We start from the raw sequence: 21945 nt of genomic DNA, 5'->3' as shown, positions 1-21945 counted from the left end.
AGACACTTCCAACCAGATACCACTACCATAGAAATTTAGAGAGAATTCTGGAATCCATATACTATTCACATATTTTTGTTAGACTCTTTGTTCTCTCATGCATGTCAGTAGAGAAGCCCTCAAAAATAAGAGATGACTGGGCTGTCTTTCTCAACTCCCTATTAGCAGAAGTGAGTAAAAATGGCAGAAGTGGGGCAGGTGGAGGCGGTTCAGAAGGAGAGAAAACAGGCATCCCTGGGTCCCATCCAATGGAGGCTCCCGAGCAATCTCAATAAGTATGGGTTAAATTAAGCCATTTCATTCATCTTGTGAGTGCTAGGCTAGTGGTATGAGTTACATCATCCATAAGTAAATATTATATATAAACACATCAGGTAGAAAAGGAAAGACATTAAGAGCATTCACTTGGAGTCTAACACATACTGAAATATTTAAATGCTTGTCACAGCAAATCATACTCAAAGTCTCAGGATGGAAGTAGCAGAGCTTAGATTTGAACCATGGCCTGTATCACACTTACTCTCGCCTAATTGCATCATAGTATAAGTAGGAAGAAAGTGTACTCTAGGTGGTACAGACACTGAGAGCCTCGCTGACGAGGTGAGAGGAACAGATAATAAGTAACTTAGATCTAAGTCCTACCGTCATATCAAAGCAGACAAAAACATTTGACAAACATGACGGGGGAACATTTCCTCAAAGTAAATGACTTGAAGTATGATCCCAAAATACAGGTAAAGGGAGTAGAGAGTATATTCCTCTTTACTCTGATCTACTAAGTCTTCCACTGGGAGTTGGCAAATACGCCCATGTGTGTCCGCCCCCCCCCCCCCCCACCACACACACACACACTGTTGCTGTTCCCTTAATTTTGCAAGCCCTCTTATATTAGGAGGGTTGAGATGCAGGGAAAGATGAGGAAAGCAGCAAAGATGACAGTTATTTAGTCTGCATGTCAGAGGATATTGATAGCCTTAAAATAAATAGAAACTGCAAAAGCAGAGTGGGCCTTTCAGGAAAAGAAAGAGATACATTTCTCATTTGTATCCAACTGAATTAAAGAAATATAGATGTAAGTATCTGACAAACTGCTGAAATTGTTTAGACTCACACTAAGCAGAGCAATGAGTGGCAAGGGTATATATGCATTGGCAAGTTATTGACACGTAAATGACTACTGAATCTTTCAGAGCTAAAAAGTGAGCCTGGGGAGGAGCTTGTGCCCCACTGGCCAGCATTCAAGATCATCTGTATATTTTTTTCCAATTAATTTTTGCATCACTTACCAACTCTGTTGCTGCACTCTGGTCTGGCAGCTTCCTTGCTGCTTCCTTTGTCTCTGTTTGGGTGTTCTTACTAACTAAAACTATCCTCTGACACCTGAGAAGATTGCCTTTTCTCATTCAATTTCCATGCCTTCTGCTGATAGTTCCCTCATATATTTAGATAATCTTTGCTGCTTCTTAATTCGCAGAACATGTAAAGTCTTTATCACACTGTCAATATATTACATGAGACAAGTTTATCTACCCATGTTGATTTTAATTATCAGTCCTATTCTGATAATTAGAGGAGAGTTTCTCCTATATGTCTGCATCTCTGTTGTAATTTCTCTTACATCCTTATTATCCCTCAAATGCAAGGACGATGCAATACACAGCCAGTACTTTAATAACTGTTTGCAGATTGGACTTATTAACAACTGTCAATATTGATAAATCGTGTTATTATCTTTCCTTCCTAGATATATTAGCTCCTATAAGGCTACAATTGATATTTCAAATGGAAACTAAATTTAGGTTTGTCAATGTCAGCTATACACTTTTGAAAAATCCAATGATCTGAACTTTTTTTTTTAGAATTATTTAACTTGAATACAAAATTATATGTGAACATTCTTTGACTTTGTTCTAGTACCAGCACTTCATAATGACGTTACTACTAATAAAGAGCAATATAATAAATGATAACTAATAAGTAATTAATAATAATATGATCTACATTAAGTTTCACTTGCCTATTACATAAATCCCTAAATAACAAATACTTCTGAAACATATTAATAAGTGGACTTTAAAAATAAACCCTTTTCCTATTTCCATCTCTGATCAGTCACCAAGAGTAAAATGGCCTGCTATCAGTTCAATGAAAAGTCAAATACATAAAAACTCACCGGTGAGGATTTCTTTCCTCACTTTGAAAGTGTCCACAACGGGTGTGATGATCCCTTCAATGGTTCCAAACATGCTGCCAAGCCCTAGATTTACCAGCATGAGGAAGAACATCACTGACCAGAAGGGAGACGCGGGGAAATGTGTCATTGCTTCTGTAAAGGCAATGAAAGCTAAACCAGTCCCCTGAACAGCCTGTAAGATATACAGAATAGCCACGTTAGTCAGAGCCACGTGCGGCACTGGCTATGTATATGAAAAGGCAGGGAAACTCTGAATAATGCAGGGCAGTTACTGGAAATAAGCACACTGATAGCATCATGTTGTCTCCTAAGAAATGTGCCTCTAAACAAAATTCAGGGTGATCATATTATCTCATTAAGACCACAGATAGAGCCAAAATTTAAAAATTTAAGAGTAAGTTAGTACTTAAATCTTTCCTTATGGAATTTAAGATTGTTGTGTTAATGATGGCTTCATCTGTAACTTCCTGCACACGATTCTTTATAATTAGTCTCAGGTACATTTAGCTATCTTAAACCACGTGATTAATGGCCAATTTCTTCATTATATTTTCCTTTTTGGCAAAGTAAAGAGAGGGTGACAATTTATGCAAAGCTATTAATTCACATTCCCCTATATCGTTTTTATTCAAGTATATGACAGTGGCTAGAAAAAGGACTTAATCATGACTTAACAAACACAAATATTAAGATGGGAGATATCATTCATGTGTCCAAACAATTATGCAATAGGTAAATGGTCATCATAATTCAAGTTTTGTGTTAAGTATTATACCAGCAAATGTATCTAATTTCATTTTCTATGTGAAAATCACCTTATTTACATTCATATTTTAAATTATTTTAAATTATTGTGGCTTTATCAGTGAAACTACTATTTATAGTAAAGCAATCCTTTCTGATTTAAGAAAATACGCTCTCTGAAATAAAGATGAATTTTGAAACAGCATGCTCTTCTGCAGGCATTTTAAAGGTCCTTTTCCTAAAAGAAGTCTTCTGGGTAAGGCATATTTTAAAGTTAATGAGAATTGTTTTAGTGCTTAAACAGACTACTAACTTTATTGAGCTCATCTTCAATTTGACAGGCATTGAGATGAAGCGCAGGAAACTCTTCTTCTTTCACTTTTTGAATGATGTCATAAACTAAGTCATAATCTTCTGCAGTAATAGCTGAAAAGTTGATATGATGGGGAATAATATCTTGACTAATGTTGCCCATTTTCACAAGTTTTATGATCATTTCCGAATTTCTGAAAAGTAAAACAGCATTAATAAACACTTGTGGATTTGGGAAGGAGATTTTTTTCAAATACAATTATGCCATAAAATGAAAAGAAAATTAATGACCATACTCTGCAATGCATTTCTCATTTATGACATTTGCTTTGAAGCCCAGAACTGCAAACACCACCAGTGTTGCCAGGATAGAGGTAAAAAAATTGATGAAAGACACCAGGACGGCATCGAAGTGGCAGTTGTTGTCTCTCTTGTTGTAGCTTGAAAAGGCGATGACGCCACCGAATCCCAGACCTAAGGCAAAGAACACCTGAGCTGCAGCTTCTCTCCACACCTTCGGCTCCAGCATGATTTCAAGCTGTTTAAAATTAAACAGAACAGAAGTCAGCTGCAAAATATTATTTCTCAATAATCTACAAGGAATTGATTCTGTTGTTTAAATATATCATAATGACACACACCCAAAGATAATTCAAAACAGAGGATTATCTGTTCTTAAGGAGAAAGAACAAATTTTTCATTGAAGAATTGCACAAGGAAAATGAATAAGAAAGGCCATAGACTACAGAAACTTTAGATGGAGATGTTACTTACATGGAGAAAAAAAATCATATGGTAAATTTTAAATATCTTTAGGACAAATCAAAGGACTATTTGAGGGAGAAATGAACTATCTTCACTTATTTCTATTTATGTCTTTGTTTTCTTTCCAAAGCAACATAAACCAGTTAGCCATAAAAGTTATACATTTTATTTAAGTAATGCCCTAAGTTTTGTGTTTTCTGGTGAAGTCTAACAGCCAAAGCAGGTAATAATTATAAGCTGGGTAGAGTTGAACTATTTGCACTTTGCATATTCACATAGGTATTATTCTTTCATTTAGTAGTTTCCTGAAAGCTTTTCCTTTGAAAATTGAAGTAATCCAACCATATAATCTCTAAAGACAGTTTCAGATCCAAAGTTTTAAAGTTTGGAATCTGTGCTGAACATATTTTTCAAGTAACTCTGCTTTACTTCTTAAACAATTATCACTGTATGTAACTAAACCTTTTAAATGGAACAATTAATATTAGCCATACTGGGCAAAGACCTCAATAGACAGTTAACTTTGATTTCAGTAATAGTAGTATTTAAATTGGTATTTTATCTCTTTTCACCTTTGCAATGAAATTGCCTTTATCGGGAACAAAGCCAGATGTGGTTAAGAACATGACTTCCATAGACAGTCATTTAATAATCTAAAAATAGTGCATCCTAGGGTAAGTGGCCTGTCCACTCTGAGTTTAATTTTTCTCAGCTGAAAGATGAGAGTAACAAAGCATGTAAATACTACTCATCACATTGCCTAGCACACTGAGTCCTCAGTAACTGCTAACGTATGGACTATAGTAACAGCTACGCTGATAAGCATTGGAAAAGACCCTGATACTGGGAAAGACTGAGGACAGGAGGAGAAGGGGGTGACAGAGGATGAAATGGTTGAATGGCATTACTGACTCAATGGTCATGAGCAAACTCCAAGAGATAGTGAAGGACAGGGAAGCCTGGCATGCTGCAGTCCACGAGGTCTCAAAGAGTTGGACACAATCAGCAAATGAAAATCGAACTCATTCAACTATCTCTACTTTTACCACTAGATGGCAGACAATACCTATTTACTAAAGACATTCTGATCGTTTCCAATTCAGAAACTGAATCTCCATTCACTGTGAATATTTTGTGTACTTAGGAACTTTCTCCCTTACATAAACAACTTAAATTTAAAGGAAATTGACAACTTTTTATTGTTGTTATATTAACTATCACATCCTACAATGGCCTAATACCAATCTTATCAATAGTCCAAAGTGAGCTGAAGAAGTAATTCACTGTATTTTAATAGTTATTTCCAGTTCTGGTTTAAAATGTTAACCAAGTATTGCAGTTTTAAACATGGGGACCATGTAAAAGTGTCATATTCAAGTATCTAGATTCTAAAATCTCTATTTAAATCCAATATTTAGAGTCATGTCACAAACAATTACCAACTTAGAGAAACGTGAAATTCCAGGAATCCACATCAAAGCTAGTTGTTTTAAACTCAGAAAACTTTTTTTTTTAACATACTGTAAAAAATAAATGTTTGTGGTCACTATAAGTATGGCCCATTTGTGGCTCATTTAAATGATAATATAGCTGAATTCATAAATGTAAACTAATTATTCACTGAGAAATTCCAACAACCCTATAGGACTTTTGAACAATAGAAGAGAAGCAGATCACAATGTCAACATTTTTGCTACTTGAGAATGAACAGAACCCCACTTGGAACCAGATACTCAAAAAACACAGCCTCTTTTTCACAGGACCACGGCAGCTGCCAGGAGTGACAATTCCAGGGAGGCTAAAATCTTCTCCCCGAGCGTCTTAGCACGATGCTTGGTGCAGTCATTCCTCAGACAACTTCCAATTTCTGAACTAAATTGAGATTGTGTCTTTATAACTCATTGTCTGATTATGATAGTGTTAGCACAGCACGCTAATTGAAGTATGATTTCATTTCAGTGAATATCCAAAATCTATATGCACCTCAAATACGTTTTTGACTGTTTCCTCTCAAACCAATACGACAAGTCTCAATGAGCCCTACATTGAGGTCAGCTCTAAGTTAAATGACAGAGTTTAAGTTCTGAGCCTTTTAGGAAACCTAATGGAATTTTCCTGAAATGCATATGCATTTATAAAAATTACAGAACTTCTCAAAGACACTAATATAAATACTATTCTAAAAAATACAAAACCTCAAAACAGAACAAGAAACCTTGAATTTTTTCCAAGACAGGATTTCGAGTGCAATAGCATTCTTAATCTGGGTCCATGGACTTTAGGAATTCTGTCAACCTCCTAAGACAATAAGCAAATTAATATGCTCATTATTTTTTCTAGTAAGAAGATCCTATTATCAGTTTGTTTTTTTTTTCCAAAGGAGTCCATGTCACAAAAGATTAAAAACCACTGAAACAGAAGAGAAAGAGTCAAGATTGGTAAGTTCTAAACCGTACCGGTATAAAAATGTGAAGTTAATTTATTGTAAAAGAGGAACTTCTGAGGTTTAAATAGTGAAACTTACTCTGGATAAAGTGCGACATTTTAAAGTGGAGAGAGTTGGATATAATTATAGATATCTAAAAGCCTTGGTTTTACTAGGCTGGTTAACGTAACAGTTATAATTTAATAGTTTAGTGTACATTGTTGTACGTAGGTTCAACCAATTATCCCTTAAATTTAACTGTGGGAATAGTTTGACAACATAAAGCTTTTGTGATCATAAGCCTTAACTGGAAATACAGTACATACCTCAGGGGTAAACATGTGACGGATGCCATCAACTGAACCATTTAAAAGGAGTGCTCTGATTAGGAAGCATATAAGTACCACATATGGGAACAGAGAACTAAAATACATGATCTGCAAAGAAAGAAAGATGAAAATAGGTGAGACACACTAACAACTATATTCTTTCTCATACTTAAAGATTATTTGTGCTGCTCTATACTGCACTTTTCTGGTGGCTCAGATGGTAACGAATCTGCCTGCAATGCAGGAGACCTGGGTTTGATCCCTGGGTCAGGAAGATTCCCTGGAGAAGGGAATGGCTATCCACTCCAGTATTCTTGCCTGGAAAATTCCATGGACAGGAGTCTGGCGGGCTGCAGTCCATGGAGTTGCAAAGAATTCAACACAACTGAGTGACTAACACTTTCACTTCATATCTTCATACTGTGAAAATGACCCTTTTATAATATAATAATTAATACTATTCATACATTGTTTAGTCATCATAGCAGAATGGCTTATTAGTTTTGATTTGGTGTGATTCATTAAGATCTATTTGGGATATAATGAAAAATGGGAAATCTTCCTTATTTAATCTCCTTCAAAAGAGCCCACAGGTGTGATGTAACTTGAATAGTGTTAATTCCTCACAGTTCACACAGTTCATAAACAAGCAGTGTCTTGTTAAGAGAAACAAAAGGACACTGACTCCTTAACAAGACCTACTTTATAGTTTTAGATAGCAAAAGTCCTTTTTAAAAAAAAAATTAAGCAAAGTTCCATTATAATTCTGTAAACCTTCTAGACAGTGGTCCCTGTTAAGGCTCCTACAGAACTTGAATAATAAAGGTTTTACTTTCCACCCCAGAAGTCTTCATCATTAAACAAATGTTATCATAAAAAAGCAACTGTCCTCACCAGACACATGCCACCTCCTTGACATCTCCACATGGTTCCTAAAACCCTGGGTTTCCCCCAAAGCTGTCCCCACCACCCAACAGTCGTTAAGGTCAAACATCCAGAAGTTCTGCACGGTTTCTAATTTCCCGGCTTTCAGACTCCCACCCGGGCTATTTCACTCCCTACTTACATGCTCTCCAGAAATCTCTAATACAGTAGGAACAAAAGGCAAATGGCTCTGTCCTGCAAAGCCTTACACTAGGCTGCCTACCTGCCTGCCCTCCCACTCCTCTCTGAGCTCCAGCCCTGAGGGAAACCAAGCTCTCATCTTCATCGTTGCAAATCTTCATAGAACACTCAGAATAAGACTTTTTTTCCCATCCAATAGGCCCCCAAATGCCCTTCCCTATGTCCCATGAACCTTCAATGATATTATTTTGATTTGGTTTGACAGCACTTAACACTGAGGAAATTGTCATCTGTGTTTACTTGTTAATTTTCAGTCTCCCTTACTGAAATATAAGCTCTGTGAATGCAAGGGCCTTTTCTCTCTTGCTCACTACCAAATTCCAAACATCTAACAGAATGGTTAACACATATTAGGTATATGATATGTATCTGTGGGGGAAGGAATAGAGGGAAGGTGAGAAGAATGGAGGAAAAAACTGAAAAACTGCCATAGCAGAGGATAACTCAGGCAGGTCAGAGATACTGAATCCTATAATAATTGTAGACAGACAACAGAGAAGTCAGCACAATAATTTGAACTTCTATTCTGTATACTTTGTAACTGTATTTCAATATTATTAAAAATATTACAAATAAAATCTCTGCATAATTAGGAACCTATATTTCTCTAAAAGTAATTATATTCTAACTTAATTATAAAGAAATATAATTTTTCAATCAATTCAAATGGTCTAAATTTTAAATTGCATCCATTTATCCACGTTTCTTGTTTTCTAAAAATCAGAATGCTTTCAGATGGACTGCTTTTCATTCTTTCTGCCTACTTTTAGCATCCTTTAACTTTGCGGGTCTACAATATCTATTCAAGTAGCCTTGGTCTCACTTGAATTGCAGCTATTCCTTTTATGATTTTTCTTTCAAATTTTGAAGCTAATTAAAAGGGTGGATTAAGTTCTGCACAATAGTTTATCTTTTTTTTTTTTTTTTTAACAGAACTCAAATTTGGTGCCTTTGGGAACCCACTCCAGTATTCTTGCCTGGGAAATACCATGGACAGAGGAGTCTGGTGGGCTGCATGGGGTCACAAAAGAGTCAGACCTGAATAAGTGACTAAACAACAAAGTGACAAGGACTTCTATTAACCCATTTATTTTACAAGTGAAAATGAAGGCTGCACACTGCAATAATCTGGATAGTTTGGTAATTATTTTTTTTCCAATTGATATGATATACCTCGGTATATTTTTAACATAATTTCAAATTAGAAGCTAATAAAGTCAATGATTCTTCCTGGAGCTGTATTTGCCCACGCTAAACAACTCTAAATCACCAGAATATGGTTCTTTTTCCACATCCCATAACCAACTGATTCCAAACAGACCCCAAATTTCATGCAAGCCCCTTTGCTTTCATCCTCAATGACGTGTCACTTCACTATCAGCTTCCTGCTCATTTTGTCTCTAGATTTTCCCTGCAGCTCTCCTCTCCATCTCAGAAATTCATCACCCACACTACTACCAGAATGATCTTTCTAAAGATCTGATGGTGTTAATGAACTGCTAAAAAACCCTCAAATACTTCACACTGTTAAGTTACAGCCAGTCATTTTCCCAGTGTCCGTAAATACTTTAATACCTGCAGTCAACTTAACCTTTCAAGCCTCACCTCCCACAGGCTACACAAACTGTATGTAAAAGTCACACAGGGTTACTGAGTTTTGCACTTGCTGTTTTCCATGCCTCTGGTGTCTTCTCTCTGAACTTGCTGGTGAACTCTTCTTCAACCATCAAACTCTAGCCCCAAATCTACCTCCTCTGTGAAGCGCTCCCCCAAATCCTGTTACTTTCAGTGGCGGCCTCTATGCTATCATGCACTGATTATTTGCAGCTCTTTACTGCATGTATTCTGCTGTAATTATCTGTCTCACCATTCAGTTATAGGTACTATGTGAATAAAGGTGGGGTGGCCTATTATCCTTTGCACATTCTTTGATACTCAAAAATATTGTACATTAAGAGCCAATTCATAGGAAATTTTCCTTTCTGTACACATTCTCTAAAAAAAAGAAAACCCTCACCTTTATTCTATAGTACTTAAAAAAATGATGTACTAATTATATGGTCAGACAATTCAAGCTTCATTTATTAATTCAGCAAGTATTTGAGTTCTTAAAGACACTCATCTGGCTTCAGTGATAAGATTCTAGCTTAGTTTCGTCCAAAAACGAACATGAAGCTTTCGTGTTGGATATAACATAAAGAAAAGTGACAGTCAAGATTTTAAACATGAAAACATTTAAGCAGTATTAGGTAGGTCACACCTGAATTTTCTTCTTCTGTGAGCAGGTAAAAGAACAAAATATTTACTTATTAAATATTTACTTATTAAATTATTTACTATCAAATTATTATTTATTAAATGAAAGCTTTACTTATTAAAATATTTACTTATTGAATATTTACTTATATTTACTTTTATTAAATATTTACTTATGTAATATTTACTTATTAAATATTTACTTATTACTTATTATTTACTTATTAATATTTACTTATTGAACATTTACTTATTAGAATATTTACTTATTAAGTATTTACTTATTAATTCTGAGATTTAAAGATGCGTCTTACGTCAGTATTTTACAGAGGTATCCATTTTGTGTTTTTAAACACAAATTCTTCTCATTTAATGAGTCTCAGAATACTAAAATTGCCAGTTGCATAATATTATTAACAATAGTTTAAATTCTATCTAATTGACTATATGTAAAACGCTACCCCTCCAGCACTTTCTCATTTTTTGCATTGTTACCTGTTAATATTTTATGATTTCTTGCCTGCCTCTTCCACTAGGATGGACATTCCATGAGGACAGAAATTTTTCTGCCTTGTTCGCCGCTGCACTTCCAGAGTTAGATCAGTGCCCAGCAAATAATAGTGCTCAATAAACATGAGTTCAGTGAGTACATGAATGACTCAAGTATTTTTCTTAAGAACTGGGAACTAAAACAATGAAATATGTTTCTTTGGCTGGTTTTAACACTCCCTGGGCCTTAAAAGTGCTTCCGACTAGCTGTGGCTCAGCTAGTAAAGAATCCGCCTGCAATGTGGGAGACCTGGGTTTGATCCCTAGGTTGGAAAGATCCCCTGGAGAAGGGAAAGGCTACCCACTCCAGTATTCTGGCCTGGAGAATTCCAAAACTGAACTGCCTTTCACAGCAAGGACATTCAATAAAAGAGATAAGTTTACAAATCAAAATGTTACATGAAAATACTTTCGTTCTACTCAACTATGGAAAAACAGTAAACATATTAAATCATTTAGTTATTTTTCTTTTTTTATATTAAAATGTTTTAACACACCTTCAGACAGTCATCCTTTCTGAGGACTTCATAGCCCAGTTCTAGCTCTGCTACTTACCAGTTGTTTAATTCTATTTATTCTTCCTAAGCTTAACTTTGTAGTCAAATGGGGATATGAACATGTAAATCATCTGGCTGATAGAAAGATTAAACAAGCTAATGTATGCAGAGTGTTTACTTGGTACATTAGTAGTACTGATAGCAAAGCAGTACCAGTAGAAGACATTACCTGTAAAGATAAAGAAAGCCTGGAGCTTCTCATGTCTATCCATCTCCCTGGAGGCAGGCATCCCCCTCACAGAGGATCCAACAAAGGACATGCAGCCATACAATGTCCACTGGACCACCTCCGCTAGTGAGTGTCTACCGCTGCAGACAACTAATTTCATTGTTAGCAGGCTTGTTCCCCAAAGATCTTCCTTTCGGTGAAGAGTCCCCACCACCCCACCACTCTCCAGAATCCCCAGGATTTGACCATGTGACTACATGGGATGAGTAAGGCTTATTCCTTTTTCTTCAACTACTTGAAGATTGTGATTAAGAAGCTAAGATAACTCTCCTCCGTAACCAAGGAGAAAATAAGGATTTTGGTAAAAATCCAGTATTACAGGTGTAATTCAATTGACTTGTGCTTACCTGACCTAAAGGAGAATGAGACTGTCACATTCCTGTCTTAATTCATGCAGTTTGAAATTAGCATTCTGTTTGTGTGTGTGTGTGTGTGTTGGCGAAGACTTTTAGCTGCTAAATACTCTTAGTTGTTTTTTTTCCCACATACTAACCTTAAACTTCATTATCCTTAAACCATATTTCTCTATACTGCATCGGTGTGTTTATTCAGAGACTTTTTTGTTTGGCAGACAAATAGAGCTTTACATATATTCCTAATAAGTTTCTTATTGTATTCAGCTCATTGGTTCAGAATGAGCAAATATACATTTAGACTTTCATAACTTTGTTCATATTACTTATAGTTTCTCTCTTATCTGTGCCTACTAAATTTTTTCTTCAAAATCTCCTGGGAAGCTAGCCTCTCCCTAAGCCTTCTCATTGAAATAATAAATCACATATAGTCTACAAATTGTATTAGATTTTCTAGAAAAGTTATTTTACATAAGAAAAACATCCCAAATATGTGATAACAAAGTATGAGTATTTTCTTTAAATGATAAGACACATACTCAGACAAAGAAAAAATAAAATGTGGTATTAAGACTTGAGCAGAGGGATCTTTGGTCTTCCCTGGCTCGCCACAGTTGGTTTTTATTCTATCAAATGATATTATCTTAGGAAGCCTATAAATGTGGTTAGATTTGGCTTAGGAATCTATTCCTTTATTTAAAACCTGACTATATTGGGGCTGTGACATTATAGAAGACACATCAAGTGGAACCAACTAATTGAACTTATTTAATCACAGAATACACTAACATTTATAAAAGACCAAAAAATACTCAGGCGTGTTATCTACCATATTCATTTCTGCAAAGGAAAATGGTAAAGAAGTTCCATTAGGAAGCGAAATGTAAAATCAACTGTGATTTACAAGCTGTAAAAACTGTCAAACACTTCTAATTAAATATGAACCAACAAGAAGCAAAGATGAAGTAGACAGACTTTGCCTGAAAGAGTTCATTATTTAGTGGGGGAAAGCTGTCACAGCGAGAGAGGGTACAGCATTGCAATTCAATAACGTGGGCATTAGCTTCAGATAGAGCTAGGTTTGACTCCAGGTACCAACATTTACTAACCATTATTCTTTGGGCTAGTTACCTGTTTCCACAAACTTGCTTTTTATCTGTAAAGCAGGTCTGAGAGTAGCAATTACTCCTTAGAGGTTTTTGTTTTGGTTTTTTGGTTTTTTTTTTTTCAGATTTAAATGGGATAAAGTATATGAAGCACTTTTCATAGTGCCTAGTACAAAGTAAACATGTAATAAATATTGGCTTCTGTTATTGTTCTTGCTCTGATCATTGTCAGAATCATCTTCATAGTCATTTATTACCACTATTACCACTGCTGCTGCTGCTTTTACTACTGGTGCTATATTAATACAATTATTCCTCCTCTTATTAGTCAGTATATGATGGTAAGTGGCAATATATTAACCTGGAAAGATACATGATCAGACCTATACTTGGGAAAGAAAAAACAACAGAGATGGACTGCTACAGGGCAGAGAGAAGAACCAAAATTAACTCCTGCTGTGATCCAGACAAAAGAAATAGAGAGCTTTAAAACAATGGCAATGGGGAGGGGAGAATGTACTATGAAAGCAAAATAGTGAATAACAATTACTTTCCTAATACATCCTTTTAAAAAAATTATCTGATTGACTTCCTAGGGTATCTAGAACTCACTTAATGTCTTTCTCAACCACAGTCTCATAAAATTTTCCATTTGCCCTGGCCACACGCCCTTTAGTCTTTTATATTACTCTAAGTTTCTTGTTGAGATTATTATAACTACCTAATGTTCAGATATTTAAGAAACACTCCACAATGGACTTTTAAAACCTTATAAGCAACTATTCCCTAGAGCACCTAGAGCAGAGAAAGAAATGATATAACACAAATAACATAAACAAGTTCTTTATTCTACTACATTTCCCAATTTCCATGATTGGAACTAATCAGACAACTAAAACATTAGGTTCAGCTGAATACCAGCAAAACGAAAGGACTGTTAAGTGTTGACAAAAAAGTTCAAAACAGATCTTGATAGAAGAGGGAAAGATTATAAACAACTTTAGATTTCATTATAAAAAACTTACATCTTTATTTGTGTCCTTTCCTTGGTCTAAACACATTTTTTAAAAAAATACCACTTTTTACCAGTCTTTAATTAACTGCCTAGATTGAAGTGTTACTTGCAGCTTGCTCAGACAGATTTATTTATATGGGGTTGAGAGGGGCCGGGGGTGGGAATAGTTCCCAGGAATGGCGATTAGATGTTTAGCAGAAGCAGGAGGGGCTCTGACATACTAACTTTTCCAGAAGACTGAATGCCTTTGATCATAGCCAAGCACACCACAACCCAGGCAGCTAGCAAGCAGATGGTCATCTTCCAGTTTAAGCCACCACTTTCAGAAATGGAACTGGAAATATTCAGTGCTTCTCTGTACCAATAATAGGTAGTGGCGGAACTTTTTTCACATTCTGGCTCTACAACTGTAGAAAGAAAGGTAATACAATCATTTCAGACAAGAAAGAGTAACGAGGCTATTTTTTCCCCCAGTAAGCCTGTAAATCAATTCTTAACATTTCCTAGAAAAGTACTACTATTCTACAGAAGCATTTAAATTCAAATGAAATCTCCTGTGCAAAAATATGAAAAAAAAAATCAACAAACACAAATCCTCTTTGATGATTATCTTGTTACACATTTCTAAAATAGGAATGTGTGAGGCTTTTATCAGGGGCTTTCCTGATGGTTCAGCAAGTAAAGAATCTGCCTGCAATGCAGGAGACACAGGAGATGGGGTTCCCCTGGTTAGATCCCCTGGAGGAGGAAATGGCAACCCATTCCAGTATTCTTGCCTGGAAGATCCCATGGAAGATCCCTGGAAGATCCCAGAGGAGCCTGGAGGGCTATATAGTCCAAAGTGTCACAGACAGTCAGACAAGACTGAGCATGAAAGCACCAGCTTTTATCAAGGTGATTAAAACATATCAATTTTATAGCCCCTTTGGCCCCCAAAATTATCTGATTGACTTCCTGGGGGCAGAGCCATCAAAAATGCTAGCTGCTTCACATATGTGACCTTAGAAATGGAGCTAGTCTCAAGTGACTTGTGCTGTAAACATAAAATACAAAGGGGTTTTTGGAGATTTAGTATGAGAAAAGCAATGTAAATGATTACATTACTATTTTACATTAAATTTATGTTAGAATATTAATATATTAGCTATATTGGACTAAATAAAATATCTCAACTGTCCCTTTTTACTTTTTGTAAATATGGCTACTAAGGACATTTTAGACTACATATGTATGTTACATTCTATATCTACCAGACAGTGCTACAGAATTATTCTTTATATTCTAGGATATAAAATTAAGAGATAAGAAAAACATAGAACAACAGAACCCAAGACATAAAAACAATTTCTTCAATCTAAATTATTCTTTTTCTCCTCTTGTTTATTTTAATGCAAATGTAAGACATCAATAAAGACGAACAAAATAAAATATTGTCTAAGTTTGTAACTGAAGGCTGATAATTTTTTATCCTAACATCCTGGGGCACAATAAAATAACATAAAATAACACAATAAAATAAAGAGCTAAATAAATGATGCCAAACATCTATCTTTCTGAGTATTTCAAGAAAGTTTGTTATAATCACTTCAAAAGATTTTAGAAAAAATATCTTGAAAGCTCCCGGCTTTACTAACTTTATGATCTTTAGATACAAAAACTCTACATTGTAGATATCTTACAAGTGTGTGAAGCATTTTTCACCAAAGGACATTGATCCCAAGGCAGAGGCTGCTGAAAAGATTGAGAAAAATAAAACAGACTCCAGCCAATGATGACATTGTAGTAGAGAGCCACAAAAAAGCATACCTGCAAAACAAAATAGTGTGATTACATTAAAATTCTCCTGCCCCTACCTTTGAAACAATGAGATGAGATGCATCAAAGCCCACTTAATACTTAAAAAAAAACGTTTTAAATTTTTATTTGAGACACATTGTCTTTTCTAAAATGATGACTCTCATAGGCCTTAAGAAAATGCATTAACAAGACTGTACTACATTCACATTACAGCATATTTTGGGTATTAGTGCAAGCTCCAGGAGTGGTTTTTTTAACACATGATTAAAGAGTTGAGTAGAGAAATACACACTCCAAGGTTGCTTTTAACTTCAGACTATATAATTACAAACCCTGTAAAAAATCATATGGCATATACCATACCAGGAAACTTACAACACAACTTGCAAATCCAATCCCTCCCAGTTGAGGGCTTATGTAATTCCACACACCAATGCTTCCTCGCCGAATTCTTTGACCCACAGAAAGTTCCAGGAAGAAAAGGGGAATACCTATTACCAGTAGTAGTATTAAATATGGCAAAAGATAGGCACCTATAGAGAGAAGAACAAATAAAATAGATTATATTTTCAACAGCCACAGTAGAGAATACACTAATTCTGATTATCTCATGAAAGATGACATTTAAACTTCCATACGTATAATTATAAAAGACTTTAGAGAAAATGCAATTTCATTACTTCAAGCTTTCTGGTATCAGAAACCTGAATTTGACTGCTACCAATAGTTTCTGATAAAAAATAATTATGAAAAAAAGTAAGGATATCAATGAATAGCTTTAGTTTCATTTTATTGAAAAGACAAAACAACTTTACTTTTTGTAAAAATAACTGATTCCTTAAAATATTTTCTCAAATAGGTTTCAAAGGCTCCTGGAAGTCTTATTCACAAAATGTTAATGAAGTCATTTATTAAATTTTACTCAAACTCATCTAAATCATGCATTTCAAATCTGATAAATCAAAATGAATGAGATGATATGACACTAAACTGACTTTTTCCCTAAGTAACAACAGGAAGAAGAAATGCCTGCTTAGACTGAAAGAGAAGAAAAAGAACATCTACCACAGACAAATGGTATTTTTTCCCATATATATGTTATAGAAAAAAGTTCACCTCGGGAAATAAGTAATTTTTGGTTTTCCAAAACTCTGTTAAGGGGTAGGTAACAACAAAATCACTGCAGATGGTGATTGCAGCCATGAAATTAAAAGACACTTGCCCCTTGGAAGGAAAGTTATGACCAACCTAGATAGCATATTAAAAAGCAGAGACATTACTTTGCCAACAAAGGTCTGTTTAGTCAAGGCTATGGTTTTTCCAGTGGTCATGTATGGATGTGAGAGTTGGACTATAAAGAAAGCTGAGTGCCAAAGAATTGATGCTTTTGAACTGTGGTGTTGGAGAAGACACTTGAGAGTCCCTTGGACTGCAAGGAGATCCAACCAGTCCATTCTAAGGGAGATCAGTCCTGGTTGTTCATTTAAAGAACTGATGCTAAAGCTGAAACTCCAATACTTTGGCCACCTCATGCGAAGAGCTGACTCACTGGAAAAGACCCTGATGCTGGGAGGGATTGGGGACAGGAGGAGAAGGGGACGACAGAGGATGAGATGGTTGGATGGCATCACCCACTCGATGGACATTAGTTTAAGTAAACTCCTGGAGTTGGTGATGGACAGGGAGGCCTGGGATGCTGTGACTCATGGGGTCGCAAAGAGTCGGACACAACTGAGCAACTGAACTGAACTGACTGAACACTAATTTAAAAAAAAAAGATAATAGCTATTATAAAAAATATGTGCTATTTTTTCATAGTAAAGTCTTCATACTTAAATATATATACATATTATTTTACAGCTAAATCTCAACTTAAGACATATGCCCAGTGACTTAAAAATGTACTCAATCAATTGACAATGTTAATATTAGACTCTATTATTGATAAAGTCTATTAAGAAACCTGTACTCATATCTAAATGAGAATACATATGCAAATTATTCATTAGATAATCTTTAAAATGGACGTGCTAAATTCAAATTTCATATCTGGAGTTTTTTCCAACCAGATACTACCAAGTGGTGATTAATGCCCTTTTTAAAGATGAGGCCATTCATTATATTTCTCTCATTAAAAAGAAAATGAATAATGGTATTGAATAGATTTTGGAATCTGTTCAAATTGTTCTGGTACCTTTTCTGTTGAAGAAGTAAATATTAATGATTTTTTTTCAAGTCATTTATCTCAGTGTCTATACACCTCTTAAATAATTTCCATGTATAAGAATTTCCTTTAATATGGTAGTTGGTAGAAAATCTCTACTCTCTTACAGGTGATTTTCAGACTTTGAGACATGAGTTGATTCTACAAAGGAGTATGTAATGTAAAGCATCGATGCGTGAGATTATAAAACAGAATTATCAAAATTCAAACCCTAAGATGACTAACAGCATTCAGGCACTAATGACCTGAGAATGTTTCCTGAAGGACTGAAAATGCACTTTAACACCTGCATGAAATCCTGGTGTGTGAATAGGTTTATGTATGTGTGAATGACTAGAAGAAAAAAAAGAGAATGAATGAAGACTGGACTCATTGGGAACATTTTCTCAGGTATGTGCACATGACATGTTAGTAGATACCTAGCCATTTCTTCTGACTCAAATTACTCTACAGTCCTGGAAATTAAAATAGTCCTAGTTAAAATACAACTGAGCATTTACTACTTGCCGGGCACACTTCTATCCATGTTACATGTAGTCACTAATTTATTCCTTATAAGAATCCAGCGTGGTAAGCACAATTATTGGAGAAGGGAATGGCACCCCACTCCAGTACTCTTGCCTGGAAAATCCCATGGACGGAGGAGCCTGGAAGACTGCAGTCCATGGGGTCGCTAAGGGTTGGACAGGACTGAGCGACTTCACTTTCACTTTTCACTTTCATGCATTGGAGAAGGAAATGGCAACCCACTCCAATGTTCTTGCCTGGAGAATCCCACGGATGGGGGAGCCTGGTAGGCTGCCGTCTATGGGGTTGCACAGAGTCAGATAACGACTGAAGCGACTTAGCAGCAGCAGCAGCAAGCACAATTATTACCCTCATTTTACAGGTGTGGAAATGAAGCCAGAAATAGTAAGTTAACTTGTGAAAGATCACCTGTATAGTGAGGGAAAGAGCCAGGCTTCATAGTCAAATTGGCTTCAAAACCTGAGCTGGTAGTTTCTATATTATAACACTTACTAAACTTAATCAGAGCTACCCTGGTCACTCAGATGGTAAAGAATCTGCCTACAATGTGGGAGAGCTGGGTCTGATCCCTGGGTCAGGAAGATACTCTGGAGAAGGGAATGGCTACCCACTTCAGAATTCTTGCCTGGGAAATCATTTGGACAGAGGAGCCTGGCAGGCTATAGTCCACTGGGTGGCAAAGAGTCGGACATGACTGAGCAACTAACATCCTCCCTTTCACTCTCAAGCTTAATCATTGTGCTTTAAGTAATATCTCCAGACAGATCAACTTATATTGGTCTATTACTTTTTATTGTGTTATTCATACAGTACCTCAAATGATGAATACGATTTACGCAAGTTGAGACTGTTAGACAAATACCTAGATGCTCAAAGCTATACTGCATGCATAGTACCACCTTTTAACCTCCAACAGCCATCTCAAAATGATGAAGTCCATTGGTGTTTTATAATATCACTCTCTAGCACTTGTAATTAGAAGACAGGGGACAATTCTTGGAAGGGCATCTTGATTTTCTTTACATATAAAAGTAAGGAGCAAGAGCCATTTTTGCTAACTGATAACTAACTATGAAATCCTTTAGAGTTTTCCACCAAGACTAATACTGTATCAAACAGAAAGAAACCTGAGTTTTCAGCCAAGATAGCCTCTTCCTCAATAGTATGGTCAATAAAGTGCATAAGGCAAAAGGTCTGAATATCAGAATTCATCTTCTGCCCATCTTGCAAATGGGATAATTTGTTGTGAAATATAAAGCAGGGTAGTACTTAGCTGCTTGTGGCTGATTTGGTGAATAATTAATCTGTGATATTAAAGACTAGCTAAGGAGCTTGCAGGTTCAGTGGAGTGATGGGTAGTGTACCACCAACTCCATGTATTGATTCTTACCTCTCAGGTAGATTTATCACACAGGCTGTGTGTGCTGGGCTAAGTTGCTTCAGTCATGTCCTACTTTTGGCAACCCCATGGACTATAACCCGCCAGACTCCTGTCCATGGGATTCTTCAAGCAAGAATACTGGAGTAGGTTGCCATTTCCTTCTCCAGGGACCTTCCCAAGCCAGGGATTGAACCCACATCTCACGTCTCCTGCACTGGCAGGCAGGTTCTTTACCACTAGCGCCACCTGGGAAGCCCATCACACATGCTGCTGCTGCTAAGTCACTTTAGTCATGTCCGACTGTGCGACCCCATATACGGCAGCCCACCAGGCTTCCCTGTCCCCGGGATTCTCCTACGTTTCCTCAAACCTGTTGGTCTTCCCCTGGTTGAATTAAGTAAGCAAGACATTAAACGTATTTTGTCACCTGACACCTTAGCTTTTTATCTTAGTGACTAAAAGAAACCATTTCCCATGAAAATGGTTTTATTACTTCAACTGATTTATAGGTTGGTAATTAAATCAAAAATAAAATAAAACCATGTTTCTGTCCTGTCACCAAATCTATCACAAACGGGAATCAAATACCAAAATAGGCATTCTTTCCTTTATGTGCTGAAATGCCACATAAAAAAACATTTAGTATTTAAACACACTTGTTTTAACAGCTTCCATATGAGTATACAGTCAAGATAGTAAAGAAAGTAAAGCAAATATTAAAGTTATTTTAATTTAATAACCCTATGCTCAAACTACCACACAAGTTCACTGATCTCACATGCTAGTAAAGTAATGCTCAAAATTCTCCAAGCCAGGCTTCCGCAATATGTGAACCGTGAACTTCCTAATGTTCAAGCTGGTTTTAGAAAAGGCAGAGGAACCAGAGATGAAATTGCCAACATCCTCTGGATCATGGAAAAAGCAAGAGAGTTCCAGAAAAACATCTATTTCTGCTTTATTGACTATGCCAAAGCCTTTGACTGTGTGGATCACAATAAACTGTGGAAAATTCTGAAAGAGATGGGAATGCCAGACCACCTGACCTGCCTCTTGAGAAATCTGTATGCAGATCAGGAAGCAACAGTTAGAACTGGACATGGAACAACAGACTGGATCCAAATAGGAAAAGGAATACGTCAAGGCTGTATATTGTCACCCTGCTTATTTAACTTATATGCAGAGTACATCATGAAAAACGCTGGACTGGAAGAAGCACAAGCTGGAATCAAGATTGCCGGGAGAAATATCAATAACCTCAGATATGCAGATGACACCACCCTTATGGCAGAAAGTGAAGAGGAACTAAAAAGCCTCTTGATGAAAGTGAAAGTGGAGAGTGAAAAAGTTGGCTTAAAGCTTAACATTCAGAAAACAAAGATCATGGCATCCAGTCCCATCACTTCATGGGAAATAGATGGAGAAACAGTGGAAATAGTGTCAGACTTGATTTTTTTGGGCTCCAAATCACTGCAGATGGTGACTGCAGCCATGAAATTAAAAGACGCTTACTCCTTGGAAGGAAAGTTATAACCAACCTAGATAGCATATTGAAAAGCAGAGACATTACTTTGCCAACAAAGGTTCGTCTAGTCAAGGCTATGGTTTTTCCTGTGGTCATGTATGGATGTGAGAGTTGGACTATGAAGAAAGCTGAGCACCGAAGAATCGATGCTTTTGAACTGTGGTGTTGGAGAAGACTCTTGAGAGTCCCTTGGACTGCAAGGAGATCCAACCAGTCCATTCTGAAGGAGATCAGCCCTGGGATTTCTTTGGAAGGAATGATGCTAAAGCTGAAACTCCAGTACTTTGGCCACCTCATGTGAAGAGTTGACTCATTGGAAAAGACTCTGATGCTGGGAGGGATTGGGGGCAGGAGGAGAAGGGGACGACAGAGGATGAGATGGCTGGATGGCATCACTGACTCGATGGACGTGAGTCTGAGTGAACTCCCAGAGTTGGTGATGGACAGGGAGGCCTGGCGTACTTCGATTCATGGGGTCGCAAAGAGTCAGACAGGACTGAGTGACTGAACTGAACTGAACTAAATGTTAGGTAA

General features: G+C 36.4%; 1 protein-coding gene and 1 long non-coding RNA gene across 2 annotated transcripts in view; one reads left to right on the top strand and one right to left on the bottom strand.

Annotated features, from left to right (window-relative positions):
- Positions 1-21945, bottom strand: part of SLC6A15 (solute carrier family 6 member 15) — a 55375-nt gene that overhangs the window by 9654 nt on the left and 23776 nt on the right. Inside the window, exons 3-9 of the mRNA XM_055586537.1 lie at positions 16132-16289; positions 15639-15765; positions 14185-14366; positions 6767-6877; positions 3547-3788; positions 3252-3444; positions 2174-2366 (exon numbers count right to left, since the gene is read on the bottom strand). Coding sequence (XP_055442512.1) covers positions 2174-2366; positions 3252-3444; positions 3547-3788; positions 6767-6877; positions 14185-14366; positions 15639-15765; positions 16132-16289 — 1206 coding nt within the window. The remainder of the gene's footprint in view (positions 1-2173; positions 2367-3251; positions 3445-3546; positions 3789-6766; positions 6878-14184; positions 14367-15638; positions 15766-16131; positions 16290-21945) is intronic.
- LOC129655755 (uncharacterized) lies at positions 920-10801 on the top strand. Its single transcript, XR_008716112.1, has 4 exons — positions 920-1072; positions 6396-6453; positions 8828-9034; positions 10687-10801. It is a non-coding gene; the product is annotated as an uncharacterized LOC129655755 (long non-coding RNA).

Source organism: Bubalus kerabau, chromosome 1, assembly GCF_029407905.1.
Source record: "Bubalus kerabau isolate K-KA32 ecotype Philippines breed swamp buffalo chromosome 1, PCC_UOA_SB_1v2, whole genome shotgun sequence".
Lineage (NCBI taxonomy): Eukaryota > Metazoa > Chordata > Mammalia > Artiodactyla > Bovidae > Bubalus > Bubalus kerabau.
Note: the sequence above shows the minus strand (reverse complement) of the source record. Positions and strands in the feature narration are given on the sequence as shown.